Source organism: Calidris pugnax, unplaced genomic scaffold (genome assembly GCF_001431845.1).
Source record: "Calidris pugnax isolate Ruff unplaced genomic scaffold, ASM143184v1 scaffold50, whole genome shotgun sequence".
Classification (NCBI taxonomy): Eukaryota; Metazoa; Chordata; class Aves; order Charadriiformes; family Scolopacidae; genus Calidris; species Calidris pugnax.
The window spans coordinates 3,661,620-3,683,914 of NW_015090780.1; the positions used below are offsets into that span (position 1 = coordinate 3,661,620).

The 22,295-nt window shown below is 46.1% G+C and overlaps 1 protein-coding gene across 3 annotated transcripts in view; it reads left to right on the forward strand.

The window, feature by feature from the left end:
• CABLES2 (Cdk5 and Abl enzyme substrate 2) overlaps nucleotides 1-22,153 on the forward strand; it is a 23,372-nt gene extending 1,219 nt beyond the window's left edge. Inside the window, exons 1-9 of one of the 3 annotated variants that reach the window (XM_014956583.1) lie at nucleotides 9,212-9,229; nucleotides 12,466-12,558; nucleotides 13,485-13,562; nucleotides 15,035-15,143; nucleotides 15,759-15,924; nucleotides 16,610-16,713; nucleotides 17,117-17,223; nucleotides 18,502-18,706; nucleotides 19,185-22,153. In XM_014956583.1, coding sequence (XP_014812069.1) covers nucleotides 12,512-12,558; nucleotides 13,485-13,562; nucleotides 15,035-15,143; nucleotides 15,759-15,924; nucleotides 16,610-16,713; nucleotides 17,117-17,223; nucleotides 18,502-18,706; nucleotides 19,185-19,325 — 957 coding nt within the window. In that variant the 5' untranslated portion in view covers nucleotides 9,212-9,229; nucleotides 12,466-12,511 and the 3' untranslated portion in view covers nucleotides 19,326-22,153. Of the gene's footprint in view, nucleotides 1-9,211; nucleotides 9,230-9,762; nucleotides 12,277-12,465; nucleotides 12,559-13,484; nucleotides 13,563-15,034; nucleotides 15,144-15,758; nucleotides 15,925-16,609; nucleotides 16,714-17,116; nucleotides 17,224-18,501; nucleotides 18,707-19,184 lie in introns of those variants that run through there. The other 2 variants (XM_014956576.1, XM_014956591.1) reach the window with 2 other exon arrangements.
• Nucleotides 22,154-22,295: the final 142 nt, after the last annotated feature.

Sequence of the window (22,295 nt, forward strand, 5' to 3'; positions counted from 1 at the left end):
CCCCGCCTCCTGCTTCTCCCCAGCCCCATTTTCCCATTTTTCCGTTTCCAGCCGAAGGCGGTGGAGCCGTCGCAGGGTAGGACTCTTCCTCCTCCTCCTCCTGCTCGTCCCTGCAGTAACTCTAGATATTAATAAAGGATTGTGCGCTGGGAACTTTGAGTCAGGCTCCGGGAGGGGGGTGCTGGCCTCGGGGACAGGGTTGCCCTTGTGTGTCCAAGGGATTTCTGTCAGCCTGGGAGTGTTGGTTTTCTGGAAGGCGGGCTCTTGCTCAGATCTTGGAGATTTGAGCTCTGAAGGGACTCTTTTCAGGCCGTTTCTTGCATAAACAGCTCTGTAAAGCGAGCCGCCCCCCCGAGCCTGCAGATAAGCACGGGGGTGTCAAAGGCTTTTAAGTCTCCGTGGTCTTCACAGCGGCTTCCAGAGCTTTGGTAGGGAGCTGGGATGGAGATCTTGTCTGTGCTTTGAAGCTGGGGAGCTTTGCTAGTGCAGGTGATGGGTGTTCTGTTTCCCTGTGCATCTCTCAATGGAGCGTCCCCCATGTCCCCAGGAGGAGGTGTCCCCCGTGTCCCCAGGACACAGCAACCTGGAGATTTGAGTGAATTCAAAGAGAAGTAGCTGTTTGCCAGCAAGGTGTGGGGTCCTCTCATGGGTCCCTCCTGGGTTTTCTCCTCCCTGAGCTGTCATTTACCACCCGTTGCTTTCCTTGTCATGGAAGGGACCTTTCTTTCCTCACTTCTTGGAGAAATAGAAGCACAATGGTCCCCAAAGCCAGTGCGCTGGGCGATTCATTTCATCGCTTTAATGCTGTGGGTAAAGCTCTTGAGGGCAAGTTCTGCATCAAGAGCTTTACAAGCCACGGGTACCTCTGGGGGTGGGACACTCGGTGCCTGTGAGTCCCGAGTTCTGGACTGATGGAGTTTGGGTGAATGAGCTGATCCTTCCCCTTCCCACGCCGAGTCAATAGAAAGTAAAATATTCCTTGGATCGTCTCGTTTGATGCCCTTCCCACCTCTTTCCTTGGCATCTGATTTTAGATGTTAGGTTCCGCTGTAGTAATTCTAACCACTGACCTGAAAAGAATGACAAATGAGAAGGAAAAGGTAGAGAGGAGTGCGAGGAGGTAATTGAGGGAATGAAAGGGCTTCTGTCTGAGTAACGACAAAACAGACGGTGATTTCTCAGCCTGGAAGAGATGCAGAAAGGGTATGTTCTGTTGCATTAATCATTGTGTTGTACTGCTTACGGGGGTGATTCGGAGTGAGAGTTCATCTGGTTTTTGTCTTTAAAGAAGAAAATAGTGAGTGGAGAGCATCCACTGGAGCTCTGGGGCAGAAGGTCCCCATCTTTCCGTGGGGGTACACAAACCAAAGGAGAGTTTGATGCTGCCCGTGGGGATGTGACAGACCCACCGTGTCCCCTCACAGTCACGCTGGGCACGGGCGAGATGGGACCATCCCATTACGATTTCACTCATGACTGGGACCACTTTTATTTTTTCCCTGGCTGGTTCCATGGTTTGCTGTGGGACAGAGCATCCCATCAGAATGTCAGCATCTCCTCTTGTTGCAAACACACAGGGAGCGATTTGGGGCCTTTCTCTCCCATGGGACGGTGGTGGTTGGGCTGCTTCCCCTTCTTCCTGGCGTGCTGTTTGCAAAATAAGACTCGGAAATCAACAAACAATCACCAAATGGTTTTTGTTTAACTGGTAGGTGGGAAGGTGTTTAGCCAGATGGTAGTGGTGCTACTCCAGAGAGCTTTGCTGCCTGCCTCCTGCCATCCTGTGAGGGCATCGGAGGGGAGGGGAGGTGGAATCTGCGCTGCAACTCTGGACATCTAATCTTGGTGCCCACTTAGATGGTTTTTGTTGAACTGGTAGGTGGGAAGGTGGGTATTGTTTAGCCAGATGGTAGTAGTGCTACTCCAGAGAGGTTAGCTGCCTGCCTCCTGCCATCCTGGGAGGGCATCGGAGGGAAGGGGAGGTGGAATCTGCTCTGCGACTCTGGACATCTAATCTTGGTGCCCACTTAAGGCAACTGCTCTCCTCAGAGTCCTTTTTTAGTCACTGTCAAGAGCTGCTTTGAGTTGCCCTCGCTGGAGCCACCCTCAAACGCACCAGGAGCCACAGCCAAAGGGCTCCAGGTTCGTTCCATCCGGGTTTGGGTTTGGGGGCCACTGCCACCCCCTGCCCTTCCCGGGGGCTCCGTCACGCTGGGGCTCACCTGGATCCACGGGGATCACCTTATCTAGAAATGGCTGTCTCATCTGGGCAGGGTTTTACTACAAAACTTCATCTTGTTGGACTTGGGCAGTTGTGATCTCCTCTGCGGGAGGGGGTGGTTATTTATCGGCGATGGGCAGGGTCTGCAGCAGGACCCCAGGGATCCGTGATGTGCTCAGCTGGTGTCACACCGAGTTTCTCAGGAGCTTCTGGGTCCTTTAGGATGGAAGAAGCTTCAGTGGTGCAGACACTCAGGGTGCTCGGTTTCAGCGCGCCGGTGGCTGAGGGTTATAAACTTCATCACTTCTACCTTCCACTCATTATTTTCCTAAGGAATATTCTGTTTGCAGGATTTTAAATGACAAGCTCTGGGGTACCTCAGCTTGCAAAATCTGCTTGCCATCCCTCCTCCCTTCTCCTTTTCCATCTTGCTCTGGCCTTTTGTCCTTTCAAAGAACAAGCCTCAGAAAAAAAGCAGTGGAGGGAGCAGCAAACAGGGAACAAATCGGCATTCACAGATTTATTAATTATTTTTTTTTTAAAACATGAATTTCTGCAGCTGGGTCTGAAACTGGCAGAGCTTTCTGGGGAAACACAGATAACAGAGGGCCCTGAAAATAGCCAGGTTATGAAAGCATGAAGAATGGGAACAACAGCCCTGAATGTCAGTGCTTGTTGTGTTTCTGAGGCCTCAGAATAACAGAATATAAAGCAGCTGGGTTTGCCATGGGTTTGCCATTGATTCGCTGTGTTTTGCTGGGGCTAAGAATAAATCCAGAGCCTTAAATTATTTGCAAGTGATGCTTTAATGTCCTTGATGTTCCATGGTCAGGGCACTGAACTGAGTGTTCATGGTTGCTGATAAATCAGAAATGACTGAGCTAATTTAGGTCATTTTGAGGGTGGGAGTTTAAACAGTAGTTGATAACAGCAGCACTTTGGACCAGCTCGGCTTTTAAGTGTTAATTGGATGCCGGGCTGCTGGCAGAGGTGTGATCAAATTAGTTCCTTGGGTGGAATGGCAGAAATGCTTGGTCAGGGTTTTTTGCTTATGATTGTTCATGTGGGTGTTTTACCCTCCTGTCAGCTGAGCTGCTGTTTTCACTTCAAGAAATATAAATATTTAAAAAAAAAAAACAAAAAACCCCAGCCCTAAAACCAACTCTGCTAATAAACAGATTTTGTCGAGACAGATGAACTGCAATGTTTGGAAGGCTTAGTTTTAATTTCTCAGCCCTATTTGGAATAACCTGAGCGCTCACGCTGCTTTCAAGGAAGCAACAAGATCTGTCAGAGCCTGCAAGATCCACCTTTTGGGCCTGAACAGCAGACTGGGATGTGCTGCTCGGGGCTGAAAATGAACATACCCTAAACCTGAACTTTATTTAAAAGTCAGGCAAAATGTTAAGGCTGCAGCCTCCTCCTCGGGAGCACAGTTTGTTTCCACACCTTTATCTCACCTTTGCAACTGCAGGTGAATTGCACATGTCCAATATTAAATGGTTTTAATTTATGGCTGCCTGTAGCGTTTATTACCTGACATTCCCAGCCCAGGTTTATAATCAGAAAGTTGTATGCCTGGCAGGAAGCTTGGAGATGAGAATATCTTTGCCAGCTTCTCTCGAGTTAAGAAAAATAACACAAGCTTCATTGGACCATTATTTTCAAATGTAACTCTTGACTCTGGAGTCTGCAGGATCTCGCTGTACTGACTTAAAATATTGTCCTTTTGATTCAAAGTCTGCAATACTTCTCCCCTCTCTCCTCCTTGCCTTCCTCCCCCCACATCTCTGCTGGTGAAGAAGTGCCCCTTCCTCAGGCCAAGCCCTCAGAGCTCCCAGAGCTTATGGGGCACGCTGTGGGTGTCACTGAGGAGGACATCTTCAGGCTGTCCCTGCTCCTTACCAAAACTGTGCTTAGCCCCAAAATCCTTCTTGATAACAGCAGGGATGGGGGCTGCCCAGTCTCACATCTGCTTTGCCAACCGACCGGGGAACGGTCCCACCTGGGGATGATGCTGCTTCATCAGAGCTCCTGGGTGCTCTTGGCACCGTGACTGACCCCGTTCTGAAGAGTTATTAACAGAGTTTCTAATTTTTTCTTGCAATTTCCTATGAATGGCAGGATGAGGCAGGGAGGGAAGGATCTTCGCTTTCAGTTTTAAAGGGAATTTCTGAGCTACAGCCGAGCTCCTCTGCTCTGGGTGTGGGTAGGGTTGGGTTGGTTTAAAAGAAAAAAAAAAAAAGGTGGAGGGAGGGGAAGTGACTCTCAAAACGAAGTGACTCTCAAAGCTTTCTACTATTTTTTTAATTTCCCACAGTACGTTTTAGTTATATTAAATCTGGAATACTTCATTTCTACTATTTTTTTAATTTCCTGCAGTATGTTTTAGTTATATTAAATCTGGAATACTTCAGCTGTGTTCCTCCTTTTTTCCATCTGTCAACCAGTGAGGCTGTCACTGTCAGGCTGAGTGAGCTCAGAGATGCTTTTGAAGAGTGTTCTGAAGCCACCCCGCTCTGCAGTTTGGGTTTAAAAATGCATGGTCTGACGTGTGCACGAGCATAATGGAATTTGGATTCTTTAACGAGCACGAGGTATTGTTGACAGAGCAGGTGACTGCAGACGGAGGGTGCTGGGGCTTTAAACTCCTAACCTTTGGTTTATAGCTGTTGTGTGTACAACTCACTGTGAATTATTCTAGTCTAACCTCTGAAAAAGATGTCAAATGAAGAGCCTGTAAGTGCAAGTGAAGCAGAAGAGTTTGACGAGATAGCCCTCTGATTTGTGGGACGTGGAGTCTTTCAGAGCTCCCTGCCAGCTGTCCCCAGAGCCTGTCCCCGGAGCTGGGGACACCCCAGATCTCAGCCCCCTTCGTGGGGTGCCCGAGCTCGGCCGAGCAGTCCTGCCTGGGACCCAGGTAGCCATTTCCTTCACTAGCCAGCCACAGCACGGGCTGAACGGCTTGCTGGGCAGCGTGGATGGGCTTGCACTGGCTCCGTTTTGGTCACTGCAATTTAAGTGTAAAATTTTGCCCTGGTTGAGGCTACAACCCCGGATTGAGACCCATAAACACAGTGGGAGAGCTCTCAGCTTCCCTTCCTGGGCTTCCTCCACTCGCCCGCTTTGAATTTTCTTCTCCCCAGTTAAAAGCATCTCTATTTTTTTTTTCTTCTTTTTTTTTCTTCTTCTTCTTCTTCTTTTTTCTTTTTTTAACTTGAGAGTTTTATTGTGCCAGAGGCTTTCCTTTCAACAAGGCACGTGGTGAAGTGACAGCATCATCTCTCAGGGAAGTGCAGGAATATTTCTAGCATAATGCCCCGCTGTTATCAAGGACACACTTTGCATTTTGCCCGTTTTGGTGAGAGGTTCGGCGCTTAGTGAGCAGGGCACAAAGCACAGAGGGAACCAGGAACACCTCCAGAAACTGGTAGAAATGTGGAAAAAGACACAACTTACTGGTTGTGTGCTGAGCAGCACATCTAGCTTGCTTTGTGAGAAGCAGCAGGGATTTTGGGAGAGGGCTGGAGGAGGGGGCTCTGGGCACAGCAAACCTTCCGTCTGGCTCGGTGGTTCTGTCGCAACAGATGGTTTTCGTAACACTTACTGGAAGGCATTATTTTATCCTTGGATTGTCTAAACACTCTTAGCACCAAAACAATGTGATTTATGAAAGGCAATGAATGCAAAGCTTGTTTCCGAGTAGCATTAGGTCTTAATCATGTGTGGTTGTGAATCAGCAGCGAGGCAGCAGTCCCTGTGAGGAGTCTCTCATTTCTTTCCCTGTTAGTATTTCAAACTCTCCGGGCTTAGGGAGCTTCCCACCTACTCTGCCTCCACCTTCATTCAAATTATACCTCATTTCTGTTCCTTTTCGCCTGTCCCATGGGCTGGTGACACATTCTTTTCTTTGCAGGTGGCTTTACTGGGGTTTGAGGGATGTGGGATTTTCTCTGTGTGGGACTGGCAGGAAAACCCCTGGTGCCCCCTCAGTTTTAAGGACAGATCTTGGATAAGAACGCAAAGGTGAAGGAATTGGGCTCATCCTGAGGTGTCACAGAAGGACCTGCTCTGAAGCATAAAAGCATAACCATGCTCGCCTGGTTAATTGGGGTTTACTCTTTAAAATTAAGATTACTGGTGGAATAACTGGCATTAACCCCGCTGTGAGAGTTGTATTTATTCTCCTGCAATCTCATACTGAAACAAAAGTCAGAGGAGCTCCCAGGATGGTGGCCTGCAATCCGTACGGTGCCATAAACCAGTGAGTAGCTGACCTTGTGAAGGAGGAGCACTTTGCTGGACACTTACTCCTGGTTGTACAGGGTGTCCTCTGTGCCGCTGCCTCCCGTGGGACATCAGAGCTGAAACCATCTGTCCACGAATAGGGCTTGCTCAATGCTGGGCATCTCATGGTGTAAATTCGTTGTTAAAGTCATTTCTTTATGTCACTTGGTATAAATATGGTCTCTGACTTCTTTTGGCTTTAATTACTGAGAAGCTGTTGCTGCAGGTGAGCTGTGCTCAATGTGCTGGCCAGCAGGAAAGTCATTAGTGTGAGCACCAAGGGTGGTGGGGACAGGGCACGGGTGTGAGAACGGGGATGCTCACCCTTGTACCCTCGGAGATACAGGCCTGGAAACAGTAAAAGTCTCCTGGGCTGCAGAAGTAATGGCAGTTGCGAAAAAATGAGCTTTAAAAACTGGTTTTCTTAATCCCTTGATGCCAGTATCTTACTGAGTCAATCCGAAGCAGGGTTCATATCGGGCTACTGGCTCACCCGTGAGGAAGGAAAACGATACAGCTTAATCTCTAAAATATGTCTTGGCAGAACAAAGCTGACAGGTATGTCTTCCTATTGTAAACAGGATTTGGGATCTGGGTTTCTTGTGCAAGTCGCCTTTGACAGTTGTTACTAAGGTAGTGTTTCCCAAAACCAATAAATGATTTTTGTCCCTGTTATATTAATAACTCAGTCCCTTGACAGCTGTGATTGTACAGAGGCATGTAAAGGCCCTTATAGAGGGACAGACAGATTGAAATAAAACTCTTTCAAGTGAGAAATAGGAAACCAAATTCTATTAGCCCCTCATCTCACACAGTAATTAAAAATCTTTGACCTCCCCCGTTTCGCCCATCTATTAGCAGTACATATGGCTAAAGAGCAACAGAGGATATAAGCTTTGCTGCTAATTTTAGCTGGGTGCCTGGGGGTGTGGGAGCAGCGTGGCATCCTTCCCCCCCCAGAACAGCAATGGATGCAGCTCCATCTGAAATAAATGCGTCCTGTCGGGCCCTGTGGCCAGGGGAGCTCCTAAATCCTGGGGGAGGACTTAACTAAGATCATTGGCCACTGTAAGGCTCAATATTAGGGGTGAAAATGAGATTCATGAGGGCTGTTTGTTTCCAAGCCTGGAAGTGGAGCCTGGGAGCTCTGAGTGGGGACACGGTGGCCCAAAGAGCTGCCCCTGTGTCCCACAGAGGACACGGTGGCCCAGGAGAAGGCATGGAAGAGGCTTGTCTGTGCCTGAAACCACATCTGACAGCACAGGGTTAGTCTTGTGCAATCGACTATAATATCTGCTAAAGAGAGCTCAACTTGGACCCTTCTCAGCACAGCAGCATCCTCAGACTGTACCCTTGTCCTCTTGGGTGTCCACAGGTGGGAGGGAAGGGGGAGATACTCTTGGCAAGCCATCGCAAAGGTCACTGTTCTTTAGTTTGGAGCTGTGACTTAACCAGCTTTTTCCTTTCAATTGATAAGACGGGGCGCGCAGGGATTACTGCTGCTATACATAGGCTGCTCTTAGCTGTGTCCTCTTCTGCTGGGAACGCTTCGGAGCAGTGTCAGGGACCTGCCTGGGACACCAGCAGGACCAGAGGAGGACAACTCTGAAGCTGAGAGCACTCAGAAGTTGGGTTTCCTCAGAGGGAAATCCATCGGAAAGGAGAGATGGGTGGGCTGGCTGCTGCTTCCCAGGGTGGGAGGCAAAACGCACCTCTGAATATCATTTGTTGGGGTTTTTATCTGAACACAAGATTTTTTTGTGGTTTTTTTTTTTTTTTTAAGCTCATGTTCAGCTCTTCAGGGATTTGGCAGCAGTGCTGGATTGTGTGCAGCCGTGTGTGCACATGGAGATAAGGAGCCAAGGCGTAATCCAGAATTCCTCTGCCCGATAGCCCTTATCTCCCAGCACGTGCTGCGGGTGTTTTCTCTCTTGGCGGGTCCCCCCCGAGGTGCTGGCTGTGTAAACACAGTTCCTGAGTTTCATGGTGAAGTTCTGGGAGGATCCTGCTTTATTGGCTCCTGGAATAGTGGGGGGAAACACCCAAAAGTGAGCTCCTGGCCAAGGACAGGCAAAGAAGCAAACCCTCTCTAGCTTGTCAAGAAAATAGTTCAAATGTGCCTGTTGGCCAGTTCCAGGCTTCTTTAGGACACTGTTGAAATTACAGCCTGCTCCTCAGAACTCGTTAACATCTTAATATTGCATACTCTAATTGTGGGGCAGCGTGTCAGCGAGGGTGTGTGCAGGGTAATTGCAGTGCGTGTATAGATTCTGCTTTAGTATTTTGGTTGCCTTTGGCAACAAAAATTCTGTGTAAATTACTAAAAATCCTTTGAATTCCAGTGGATCTGAGGCCAGGCCAGAAGTGTTATCCTGGGTGAAGCTGCTCAGCAAGAGAGATGTGACTTGGCCACTTCTTTTATCCAATCCAGCAGGTGCTGAAGGGCCCCCGTGCTGCCCGTCCATGGAGTGTGGATCGGCTGCATGAGAACAGAGCTCAAACTAAAGCAGATCTCTGTGTGTGTATATATAAACCTAAGTGCAGACTCCTCCAAAAGTGTTAAGTTTTGCAGCATACTCCAAATACTGCACTACCTGATAAAGAAGTTCTGTACATCAGTGGTACTGAGGAACGTAGCAAGTCTCTCGCTGTATGTTAGTGGTACTGAGGAACGTAGCAAGTCTCTCGGAGCGCGGCGTGGGAGCTGGGTTGCCGTAAAACGTAGGTTTTATCCTACAAACTGGTTTGGGTGCTCTGTGACTGGATTGGTGAGACCTCTCTACGTACACCCTGGTTTGAGATTGGAGGGAGAGTGTCTTGCTTAGCATCTGGGATTCCTCCAAGGTGACAGCTTCGCTCGAGGACAGAAAATCTTATTTGCAAGCGTAGCTAAAAGTGAAGTTTCCTGTTGGCAGAGCGGGGATGAGTCACTGTGGTTTCCAGTCGAGGGGCAGGATCGACGCTGCAGCAGGCGTCGACTTCAGATACACTCTCACAGAGTAGTGAGTTGGGGTGTTTGTCACTTGTCCCTGTTCCTGAGAAGGTGGAACGCTCCAGATGGGTCATCTCCACCACGGTGGTGAGCACATCCTCCTACAGCGCTGTGGAGTTACTGGTGAGGGTCCAGCCGTGGCTCTCCCAGTTACATCCCACTCCATCCTTTTACAGAACCAGCTACTTTTTTTTATACCAGTGCTTATTGCTGTGTTTCCCCGTTGCCCATCGCACATTTCTACATCCAGCCTGGTCTGCCCCAGGAGGAGAGGAAGGCTGGGGACATTCCCAGTTGCATCCATGCCAGACGTTCAAGACGGGTCTCCACTTTCCATGAAAGGTGCTTTATTGCAGGTTGGATGTCAAAGTAGAGCAGAGAACCACGTATAGGTGAATGCATTGAACTTTCCAGTGCTGTTCTCACTGAAAAGCAAAAAAAATTAGAATAATTTTAAAATTGAAGTGCTGCTGAAGGGCACTGAAGCTGTGCCAGGAGTGTCCTTCAGTAGCACCCTTAACAGCTGCTGATTTGCAGGAGGCAGTGTCTGGCCGTGCCAAAGGTGTTAGTCCCGATTTACCTCTCTTGTGTTTACAGAAAGGGGCACTAATTTTTCATCCTCCTACCTGTTGTGGTCTTTTTTTTTTTTTTTTTAAGAGTGTCTGGACAGTGCTGCTGAGACAACTTCCTCCTAGGGGAAAAAATAAAGTTTCATGTGGGAGTTTAAATTTAGTATTACAGATGCACTGGAAAAGGGCACTAATTGCATTCCGTTAAGGAGGTTGTAAGGAGATTTTGGATTTTTTTCTCTTTATATACTCAAAGACACAGAGAAAATGGTAAATTGTTTCTCTTGAACTTGTGAAGAATGAGGAACTCACCTGGTTTTTGGAATACTCAGGTTGGAATGACATTTATGTCAACGTATAAGGAAGAATACGGGAACATCAGCTTTTTCTAAAGTGCAATTTTTTGTGTTCCTGGTATAGATTGAAGCAAGGAGGACAAACGCTCCTGTTACTGCTGATCTCCTTGTGGAAATCCATAATTTTATAGCAAGTCCTGTGCGTCGGCGACGCTGTGGGTAACGATGTGCCATGGCGGGGGGGGAACTGCCACGTCTCACTGGCACTGATTTTGGCAGATGGCTCTGGCAGTAGCATCAAGCAGCTCAGGAGAGAAGAAATAACTTTGCAAGAAAGGAGAAAAGAGGTGGTGAAAACACCTGGTTTGTCACTCAATTTGCATTTCTAGACACCGTGCTTAAGAAAAAACAACCAGATCTTGTTCGTGTCCAGAACTCGTGTGGTTTGGTTTCTTACCCAGCTCAGGCTGGGGAGGGGGAAAGGCAAAGCCACTGGGACTATCAGATTGTCAGGCTGTTCCAAAATCCTCAAGTGACGGCCTTCAAGACTAGGTTTAAATCCCAAATGGCTTTTTTTGATCGTTAATTTGAATCAACTGAAGTTGTGAATGGCTTTGCTGTGTAAGAACTTTTCTATAGCTGTTAGCAATTAATAAATCCCATTTTTCTTGACCTTGTTTGGTTTGTTCCTTCTGCACCAGCCCAAGGTGCCACACTTCTGCTTTGGTGTTAGATGTTAACTTTGAGGTTGAGATCCTGGCCTTGGTCTGTCTGAGGGGTTTGGCTGCTCCTGGATGCCAGAGCTCTGATAGAGCTTAACATTCCAAATTTTCTCCAAAAGTAGATCTTTTCAAAGCAGAGTCCACCAGCTTTTGTCTCCTGCACTGCTTCTGTGTTGACTTCCATGGTGGTATTGTCCTTTAGCTGAGTTACTGTGTCACTTTGGAAGAAAGACTGGGACTTGAACGTGTGTAGCTTGTGCTAAAAATGCAGTGCAATGTACACCTCAACAAAAGCAGAAAATATGGAATCTGATAGTTGTAGTGTCCGTGTTTAGCTGGTGGCAGTTGAATACGAGTGTGTTGTTCCTATGAAATTCCCAGTCGTAACTTCACAATTCATTTGTTGATCTCTACCAACAAGGAATGTCTTGATTTTGACAATAGTTATGTATCTTTGGTGAAGTCTATTTCTTTGCTTAAATGCAGTATCCTATTACTGTTACACTAACTCACATGATTCCTGCTATTATTCTCCTTCCATTTTCCATTCTGGGATCTCAGACGGGTACTGAATACTCTGTGCTTCCTCTAATAGCCCTCTCTATTGTTTTCCGGAAAGATCTGTCAATTTTATTGAGCTCCCGTCACAGACTCCTGGTCTGTGGCTCCTGCAGCTGGAGACGACTGTTCTGAATCAAGAATGCACACAAATGTTTGGCCATCATAGAGATATACTTGGATAGAATCCATAGATCGATAGAAAATGACTTATTCCCTTGCCTTGACGAGGGGGACTTCTTTTGCAGTATTTCTTGTAAGATTTTAAACTAGTATTTGGAAGCTTTTTAGGTGTTTAACTTATAGCTTGGTGTTCTTATCTGTTGAAGATAGTGAATGTTATTGGTAGAAATACGTACTTCAAGGGTCCTGGAGGGGGAGACAAGTTCTTGGCCTTTTTAGGAACTTGGAACTCTTAGTTAAGCACTCTTCTCCAACAACCAAAAAAATCCAGAAAACCTGCCTTTTGCCCTCAGAGCTCGTAGATCTGTTGCAGTCCATAAACTCCGAGGCCATGAACTAATATTGTTCACTCTTCGTGGTGTTGTACATTTTACAGAAGGCGTTTTATCTCCCAGCGCTGCTCTCTAGACTTTTTAGAAGACATAGTGGAATATGCCAGTGTACGAAGGTACTTTTTTTTTCAAAAGCAGCATTAACCTCAGCTCGTTGCATGCAGTCCTCTCCTCCCTCCACCCTCTTCCACGCCGGTATCCGAGGTCCTGCATGCCAGTGCTGCCATCTGATCATACGACTGGCACGGCTCTTTCAAAGCATTTAACAGGTTTTGGTGGTTTCTTGTGTTTTTTTGTAATTGCAGAACCAAGCATATATCTGGGTCTCCAAGACACAAAAGTTTGAAGAAGATGCACTTCATCAAGAACATGAGGCAGTATGACACCAAGAACAGCAGGTGAGTTCTGGAGATGGAGGTGTCTCCTGTCCTCAGGTGGAACAGGACCTGCGGAGCCGTAGATTCGGGTTTGTAGGTGCTCGTATCTGCTTCATCTCCAGCAATATTCTGCCCTCCTGCTTTGAGGAGGTTAAATCATTCTCCTCCAACATCCTTCTTATGTCCAGCACACAGAGGGGTTAGAGCTGAAGGGGGATTTAGGGGAATGGCTTGGTTTAGCCAAATTTTTGGCTTGTAGCTGCTGGGCAGAAGAAGAAAGGAGAGGGAGCGTTCGTATTTATTATTAATAGAGGTGTGAGACTTCATCTAGTTGTAAAATATTATCAGCATCTTTTCACAAGGTTTATGTAAAAATGACCTCAATATAGATATATATTTAAAGACCAGGACCTCCTTTGAGGAGCTCCCAAGGTGACGGCAGTTCCTGAAGACTGGATTTGATACAGAGCTTGGCACTAAGTACCTACAGGGACGGGGATTTAGGGGAATGGCTTGGTTTAGCCAAATTTTTGGCTTGTAGCTGCTGGGCAGAAGAAGAAAGGAGAGGGAGCGTTCGTATTTATTATTAATAGAGGTGTGAGACTTCATCTAGTTGTAAAATATTATCAGCATCTTTTCACAAGGTTTATGTAAAAATGACCTCAATATAGATATATATTTAAAGACCAGGACCTCCTTTGAGGAGCTCCCAAGGTGACGGCAGTTCCTGAAGACTGGATTTGATACAGAGCTTGGCACTAAGTACCTACAGGGACAGAATGAAACCTCTGCTTTTGTGCTGCTTTCGGAAAACATAAAATCCATAGCAGAATCAGTGTAATTTACAGAGCAATTTAAGAGGAGTTCTGTGGTCATGTTCCATAAAAAGCTGCTTTGTAACTTCTGAATCTTAATTCTTCTCCTGCTCTCTTCTCATCTGCTTACAGGATAGTGTTGATCTGTGCTAAACGAACCCTGTGTGTGGCTTTTTCCATCCTACCTTACGGGGAGGGTTTACGGATCAGGTGAGTCGTCTCCAACTGCTTTGGGCAATGCCTGGTCTGTTGTTTGCAAAAGATCTTTTTGAATGAGTATGGTTGGTGTAAATCTCGTGTTTTGAAGGATGTTGACTTATTAACTTTAGGTGTGAGGACAATAGCTTGCTGTCAAAATCTGACATTGCCACAACGTCAAAACGTTTGTTCAAACTCCAAGAGAAAAACAGTGGAAAAGGTAGATTTTTCTTCAGGTTTATTCATATTTTAAAGCACTCAAGTGCTTTAAAATCCCTGAAGCCAACTCTGAACAGATGATGCGATTTGTTGGTGTGTGGGATTTCCTACGCTCCCAAAGTGGTCAGAAATAAACTGTCTTTAGTGCAACAAACAATTGTGTCAGCAAAATGCACAGAGAGCACCAGGGAAGGATGCTGCCGCCCGCGCTGGAAAACCTTCAAGGTTTTACAGTGAAGATACATCTAGATAAGTTTAAGATGCTTTTTTGTTTTTCAGCTCTAAGCCGTGAATGTCTCTATTTGCAGCCTAAGAAAAACAGAAGCAGTTTTGGCTGATTGAAACTGCTTTTAGTGTTTATACTGTTTTCATATAGAACTGTCAATCTGATCACTTAAGGGAAAGAAGAGCCGCCAACTGGGTTTCCCTGCAGCTTTGCTCAGGGAAGTCTAAGTTGATCCTGTGAAGGTCTGTAGTCTACGAATATACCCTCGAAAAATAGTAATTTTATTCTAATCCACTTCTTGCAAAGCAATTGTGTTGTCACTTCTGTCCTGTGCATAACTTATGGGCAGAGGAAACGGATGTTTAGTGGTGGGAGTTGTATTGTATGCAAATACCCTCGCCATAAAAATAGTTGATGGGAAAATATTCTCTCACTTCATAGAAAAGCAGCAAGGTCACCGGAGCTATTTTAGAGCAGTTCTGAGCACGGTGTCGTTCAGCTTGGGTGTAAATTGGCAGTTCTTTAACTGAAAGCTGCTTTTTTTCATGTTGGAATATAGGTGACACATAGGTGACAGAGCTGCAGGCTGCTGACGCAGAGCTCTGCTGGCAGCATTAATTCTGAAGTTTGAGCTTGTGTGCACAGTGGTTGGAAAATTGCAATGGAAAGGCGAGTTTCTAATCCTGGAAAAGCAGTCGTATAAATCTCGTTTGCTGTTAAGTGTTTGAGCATTAGAGTGTTAGCGAGCAGCATGAGCTTATGCAGAAAGACCATATTAAAAAAAAAAAAAAGTTTACATTTGCTAGGTATATGATTACAGATTTGAGTTAAAATGATACGATATGAAATCTGATTCTTAATGAACACCTCTACATTTTGAAAAAAGTACTTAAAAATTAATGCTTTCCTGGAGACAGGACTGAGGGGTTGTCTCTCACTGGTGTTGGCTGTGGCCAGTGGACAGACCTGGTGTTTACCATGGAGGAAGCTGAGCTTATGCTGTATTTTTCAATAGTGCTTTTTCTTCTCTGCATTTAAGTGATCTAAAAATGGAAGGACAGAAGCAACGACATCCTTCTGGGGGAGTTTCAGTCTCCACTGAGATGGTGCTCGGACTGGAAGGAGTAGAGCTGGGTGCTGATGGAAAGGTAAGGAATCTTTTTTCATTTTGTCTCTTGATCTGTAACACCAGTGACCAAACCAGGGGGTGGGTAAACTGGCTGCTTTCTCCCCAGGCAGGACCATTTCAAGTTGGGGTAAATGAATTTAGGGAACGCTTTGCCATCCATAAAATGAAAGCTGTACCTTTTCAGAGCAGCAGAAGCTTCTTTTGATCCTTAAAGTCTAAATTTTTGGCTTGTGATAAAGCTGCTTCTGAGGAGGCTGTTGAAGGCCACGATCACTTCTGCCTCCATTTCTGGAGAACTGATTTGACTCTGGTATCTCAGGGAGCATGTACGCGACGTTTTGGTAGAAATATGGTTGAAATTTATATCTCTTCAGTTAAATTTGTATACTGCCAGAATTTTACTGATGTGATTTTCCACTTTTTTTTTGCCACCGAATCTTTTACCCCACTTCCATCCAGAAGTGGTGGAAGCAAGACATTCCCCATTCAACTTTTCCTCCTGTCCCACAATGTCAAGGTCCCCACTCCCAATACAAAATCCAGGGGACTCCGAGTTGGAAAATCCTAGCTGTCTGGAAATAAGCTTTCTCGATAAATTTTCTCCTATAATTACTACAGCTTCCTCCTCTTTCAGGTTGTGTCCTATGCAAAATTCCTGTATCCCACCAATGCCCTGGTGGTTCGCAAAGCCGACATCCACGGTGCTGCTCCCCCCTGTCGAGCCAGCGCTTCCCGGAGTCTTCCTGCATCGAGATACAAACCCGTGACAGCAAAAACCATACCAGCAGGACCAGACATGGGTAAGGGCAGTGCCAGCTCTGTCATCGCTCGCCCAGACAGCACAAAATAATAAAAGGAATGCATTTGTCTGAAATAATTGCAAGGCCTTGTAAAGAAGGCTCGTTAATGAGGTGTAAATGATGAACCTTAGGACTAAGACTTGCACAGATTCCTTACATCCTCCAAATGTCTGGTCTAGTTCACTTTATGCAATTCAAAGAGTGCAAAACTTTTCCTTGGAAATGTGGAGTTTCATATAGCTCGACAAGAAACGCCTGGTAGAGGTGGTCCTCCTTGCCTTCTGGCACCGTAACAACACACAAGGCAAAGGGTTTGTGGCAAGAAATCCCTTCTCTCCTGTAAAAGAGCAAACCTGACAACTCTGCCGTCTGTTGAAGTACAGGCAAAAGAATTCAGTGTTGTGCAGTTGTTTTCTGTGCATGTTTGTGGATGACAAACTTAGTTTGCACTGAGCCTGAAATGGTGCATCAGGCACATGCAGAAGAAAGAGCTTGTGTGGGTTTTTTAATAATTCTAACACCTGACTGATGCATTTATGAGCTGCAAACGTGAGACTGTAGCGGCACTTTGCCTGTACCACGGGATCTGCCGACACTCTTAATGTTTGCTGTTTGAAAACATTTTTCAAGAGGGAATTTAAAGCTCTGTATCTCGTGACCCGATGTGCTTTCCTCGTTCCCTCAGGAAGTGAAGCTGGGGAAGCCGCAGAGTATGATCCAAATCTTCTGGATGATCCTCAGTGGCCCTGTGGGAAACATAAACGTGTTCTCATCTTTGCCTCTTACATGGTGAGTGCCGGCGTACCTGCAGAGAGGAGGGAGTGGCTGCTGGGAAGATCCTCCTAGAAAGAGCTTCCTCAGGGAGGAAAACTTCCTCTAGGAAGAAAAAGTCATGGCTTTTGGAGAATTGATTTAAGAAAAATACAATTAGTTGGGTTTGTACACTCAGCTTGTCAAGGAACGACCTGACACGTATCTCCATGTTGTCATTTACTTCTTGTAACCATTTGCTTACTAGTTTTTTAAGGCTTTGTCTGTAGTTGAGATTCAACATGGTGTATTACTTACGACATCACAGAATTGTTAAATTGTGATAATAAAACTCAGGTTTGCATTATTGTCTTTGGCAGACTTGTTTGGCTGCCAGTGCTGTTCACATGAGAAATGGTAAATTTTGCCTCTTGTGTTTCAGACTACAGTCATAGAATATGTGAAACCCTCGGACCTTAAAAAGGATATGAATGAAACCTTTAGAGAGAAGTTTCCTCATATCAAGTTGACACTGAGCAAAATTAGGAGGTAAGAAACACGCATGGACTAATGAGAACATTTTGTCTTTATGCTGTACACGGCTGCTTTTATCTTCCACTTGTATGGAGCAAATAGGAGATCTATTAATAGTATATATGATTAAACACTAATCTCTGGCTGGCAGTTGAGCTGACTGTAGGGTGACAGCCCTGCACAGGAATGTTTAGGATGCCGAGAAAGGGCAACAGTTGGTTTTCATAGTTCCATCTGAAAGGAGTTTGTTTCACTGACTGTGGTGTGCTAACACTAATAGCCAATTAACAGTGAAGCTGAATTAGCCTTGAAACATGATTATTGTAACCTGATTGTTTGGCTGTAGTGCAGTCCCACTCCATCTGGATTGTCTTTCTAGACTCTCTGGCTACTTTCACCTTTTAATTACCAGACTCACTGATGACCATGGACTCTAACGAGGTTCTAGGATAAAGAAGAGTGTTATTTCTGGGGAGTCTCGGTAAAGAAAAGCATTTTGTGAAGGCAGGACTATGCCATGCACAATTCCTCATCTTCCAGGGAACGCATCTGGCCGCTCACCAGCAAGATGCACCGTTGAGCCTTCAAGAGCTGTAATCTTGCTGGTATTACCCAGCAGTTAATGCAATCAGGGACTTCTGAAATAGTCAGCTTAGGGCAGGATTCTGCTGAATCACTGGGGCTGTGTGTAACTCGGTGCTTGCTCAGGCAGAGTCCACGTTCCGCCAGGCTCCTGCACACTCCTCCTTGTAGCTGTTTCGAGTAGTGTGTTTGGACCAAGATCTTCTTGGATGGCATCATGAGAGGTAGCATCCACCAGAAAGTCTGCCTTAACGCTGTGGGAAGGGGGTAAACCTTCCCCCTGATTCTTCTGTGAGGTGTGTAGGAGATGGGTCTCTGCAGCAGCTGCTGTGATCTGCCTGGCTTTGTTGTGGGATTCCGTAGGTCGGGGTGGTTCAGCCGTATGGTATGAATCACAAACCAGTTTGGGAGCCCAGAGGGAATGGTACAGGTATATAATCTGTGTGGCAGCGAGGCAGCGAAGCCCCCGGTGTTTCTGGGCAGATGCAGAACTGTTTTTCCACAGCAGATGTTGTCAGCCAGGTTAAATCAGTTTGTGCATCAGCTCCAGCTTGCTGCCAGCTGGACTTCTCTGGTCTGGGGTGATACTCATCATGGGTTTCCAAACAGGAGTCCTGCCTGTGTGCTTTTAGTTCCCACCCTGCAGTATTTCCAGAGCATTTCATAAAAGCTGTCACGTTTGAGAGGGTGTCTTTTTTTTCCTCTTCCCAGTTTGAAGAGAGAGATGCGGAACCTGAGCGAAGAGTGCAATCTGGAGCCGGTTACCGTCTCCATGGCTTACGTTTACTTTGAGAAGCTCGTCCTCCAAGGCAAACTCAACAAACAGAACCGCAAACTGTGCGCTGGTGCTTGTGTCCTGCTCGCAGCCAAGATCAGCAGTGACCTCAGGAAACACGAAGTTAAACACCTTATAGACGTAAGTACTGTGAGACGCGGTTCAGGTGGTGTCAAACCTTTCTCTCTAGCTCCTGGAACAAGACAAATATTAAAGCCAAGATTTTCAGCAGCGTGAGCTTGCATTTAAGACCAGCTCTGTCAGTCAGTTACATCTCATTAAGGCTCTTCCTTGATATTTATTTTTTTTTCTTTTAATTCATTAAAACTGCTTGACTGGTGCGGTCTAATGTCCTGCTGATCCTACAGGGAGGTTATTTTTGCAGCTTACTGTTTCTCGGGCGAAGATCCATAACTATTGTGTGGGTGTCACAGCTGAGCTGATAAGCAGGTTTTCTGGTCTGATCCCTGGCAACACTTTTGATTCTGTGGGTGCAGCTCAGGCCACGCGTCGCTGACTCCTGGCTTATGCTGACTTCGCCTCCCCCTGCCTGGGTATGGTGTGGATTAACCGATTCTCTTTGTCCCCCTCCCCTCTTCTTTTGTTCTTACTCTCATAGAAACTAGAAGAGAGATTCAGATTCAACAGAAGGGATCTCATCGGGTTCGAATTCACCGTCCTCGTAGCTTTGGAGCTGGCTCTCTATCTTCCTGAAAACCAAGTTTTACCTCATTACAGACGGCTCACGCAACAGTCGTAACCAAGGCCACGTTGGGGGTGGCAGCCGGTGGCGCGGGGGATCGCGAAGGTGCCGCCGGCCGCCCCGTGCCGCTGTGTGTGTCCCGCCACGGCCACAGCTGGTTTGGAAGCCTGAGGTGTGGTGTCAAACTGTCGGGGTGCGTTACGGACACCCCACGTCTGGGGGATGGTACGAGAAGAGTTATTGAACTTTTCATTTTCTTTTGGACGTTTAAAGCACAAATATTCACCAGTCAGCTATCACGGCTGCTTATTATTCCTTATTTATCTTTTTTTTTGGTTTTACTAAAACTGTTCTTCCCTATGAAGAATACTATGGTATTGTTTATTTTTTGTTTTGTTTTTTTAAGCCTTTATTGTATTCCTTGAAACTAAAGGAAGCATCACTTCCATTCCAGTGCACCATAAAGTTTCCGACGTTTCTAAGAATCTTCTCGCATTTTTACATTAATGAAATGCATACTTTATTTTTTTAAAGATGTGCCTAAAACTGGCTGGTCTGGTACCAGTGCTTTTTAAGTTAGTTATGTTATTTAGTGAGGAATCCTGAATTTCTATAGCCATTTATTCTTTACCTGCATTGGCCTTGCATATGAGGAAAACAACTCCAGTATATCTGCACTAGTGATACACGGGGCATCTATTCCCTACTCTACTATAGATCTCTAAGTAGCAAGGTTGAAATTACTCCGTTCTCATTTAGTTAACGATTAATACCTTAGAAATATACGTTTTATTTAAAAAGGAAAGATTGTTTGAAAATGTCATGAAATGCCACGTGTGGAACAAGGTGGGCGCAGCAAAGCCATTGCCATCCCCATTCACTCTTCAGTGGGAGGCGAGCACTTGACTAAGAGCAATTTGCTGTCAATTGTATCATTTGTGGGTTTTATTCGTTTCTGTGTTCCCTACTCTGAAATAAGCACCTTTTTAGTACGACTGTATTATATATGGTCTTACGTGCTCTGAGCAAATACTGAGTCAGTAGAGCTGCTGCTGCCGATCTAAGCCAATGAGACAAAGCATGCTCGATATGGAAAATGCTACTGTTTTTACTCAGTTCTTCCAAGCATTGCAGCACTGTGATGGTCTCCATAGAACTGCCATTTCTTGCACATCTGAACAGCCGCCTCCCGGCTGGTGCCCAGCAGCGCGCTGATGCTCACACAGGGTTAAATAACTTCTCTGACAGTTGGCTGATCCCTTCAGTTGTTTTTGAAGCGTCCGGGTTGGGAATGAACTCTGATTACACGTGGAACCTTCTGTGCTATTGGCTCTAGGGTTTATTTTCTGAAGCAATATGATGACACGAGTAACTGTGGCCGCTTGCAAGGAGCAAAACTGATGCTTGGCTCTTACAACTGAGAAATGTGTAATTTAACTTTGACTCCTCAATGAAGTACTAGACCTCGTAGTGAGGTGAGGGACCTGCTGTCTAATATGTAAAGTAATGTAAATTCCTGTTCCTCGTATTAAATGTTGGTTGTAGGCAAAACCGAAGCCGAGTCTTTGCTCTTCAGCTGTGTTTTGTCTGAAGCTGATTCGGCTTCATTAGAGCTGCCGCAAACTTTACTGGAGCCCCTTCCTCTTTCAGGAGGGCTCAAAATGTATTTTTCCTATATAATAATGACAGTGACTATCAAATCTTTTGTAACTGTGTTCAACTGTATGTAGCGTCAAGTTATTTGTGTAAAATTTGAAATGCTTGTGACTTCCCTCTAACGCAGAAGGCCTTTCCAGTCTCCTGGAAAGCTCATAAGCTCCTGTTAGCAAATATATTAGACGATAAGCTTGCCGGTTGTATTCCAAAAGGGTTAAAAAATACCTACTAGTTAAACTTCCTACTGAATATAACTGTCTTTGCATGCAAGAAATAGTGATGTACTAAACACCTAGTGTATAACAAGCCTTCAGGTTAATCAATGGTGGTGAAGACAACTGAAGTGGTCCGTCCACTGCTTCCTAAAATCATGAGGAGGGGGAAGAGGTAGAACTGAGCGGAGAAACTCCTCACACGGTCTCTCCAGAAACAATAAAACACTTGGGTGAGTGGGAATGGAGGCAGAAAAGGTCCTTCTCTGGGAACATCTTTCTGTATAAAGAGTTTTCTGTAGCAAAATTAACTTTCCTTTCTGACCATCTAAGGGGAAAACCCCACTTTGGTTTGCAGCACTTTGCGGTCTCTATTCAGTGGAAGTTTGTCTAGTTGTGGTGGGTGTCTGGGCTGGAGTTACACTCCCAGAAGCTACGGTTTCATGGCATAAAAAAGCAAGCTTTTGTTTTCTCTTTCAAAAGACCAAAGTTAGGATAAGGAGCATTAAATTACAGAACATTGAGTGCTGTTAAAGGTTGCTCTAACTGTTGGCAGGGGCCCAGGCAGTGTCGGGAGGCCAGGCCGGAGGCGCGGTGGTGGCGTGGGTGGCCTTGTGGCCGATGCCACCTGCGGCTCCGCTGTGGCGTCAGCACAGAAACTGTCCCTTTGTGTCTTCATTTCTCCATTTCCAGAGCGTAGCCCTCGGTCCTGCGTGAGGATGTTTTATCTTTTCGCCTAAAAGCTGCCACCATGTGGCAAAGGACTACAATAAACTGAAGGTGGGACCCACAGCAAGGCCTGGCCCCGCGGCCGGTTCTGTCCCCCTCGCGGGACTGAGCTCTTGCGAAGCGGCTGTACATTTTTCTGTGAACAATGCTGTTACGGTTTTGTCTCGCTCCATTATTTAAAAGTCTGAGTTGTAGCCTGTTATGGTTTGGTTTTTTTCCCCCTCATGAACTTGTGACATTAAGACGCTGTGAAATAAACACTGTTTTGATACGTGTTTTGTACCCAAACGCCTGGTTTCGGAGTGTTTTTTCCCATTCCGCGGGGGCCGCTCAAAGCCGGGCCCCTTCCCCTCAGCCCCGCGCCGCCATGACGGACGGCTCCTGCGCAAGGGCCACGCTGGCGACGTCACGGCGCCACGCCGGAAGTGAT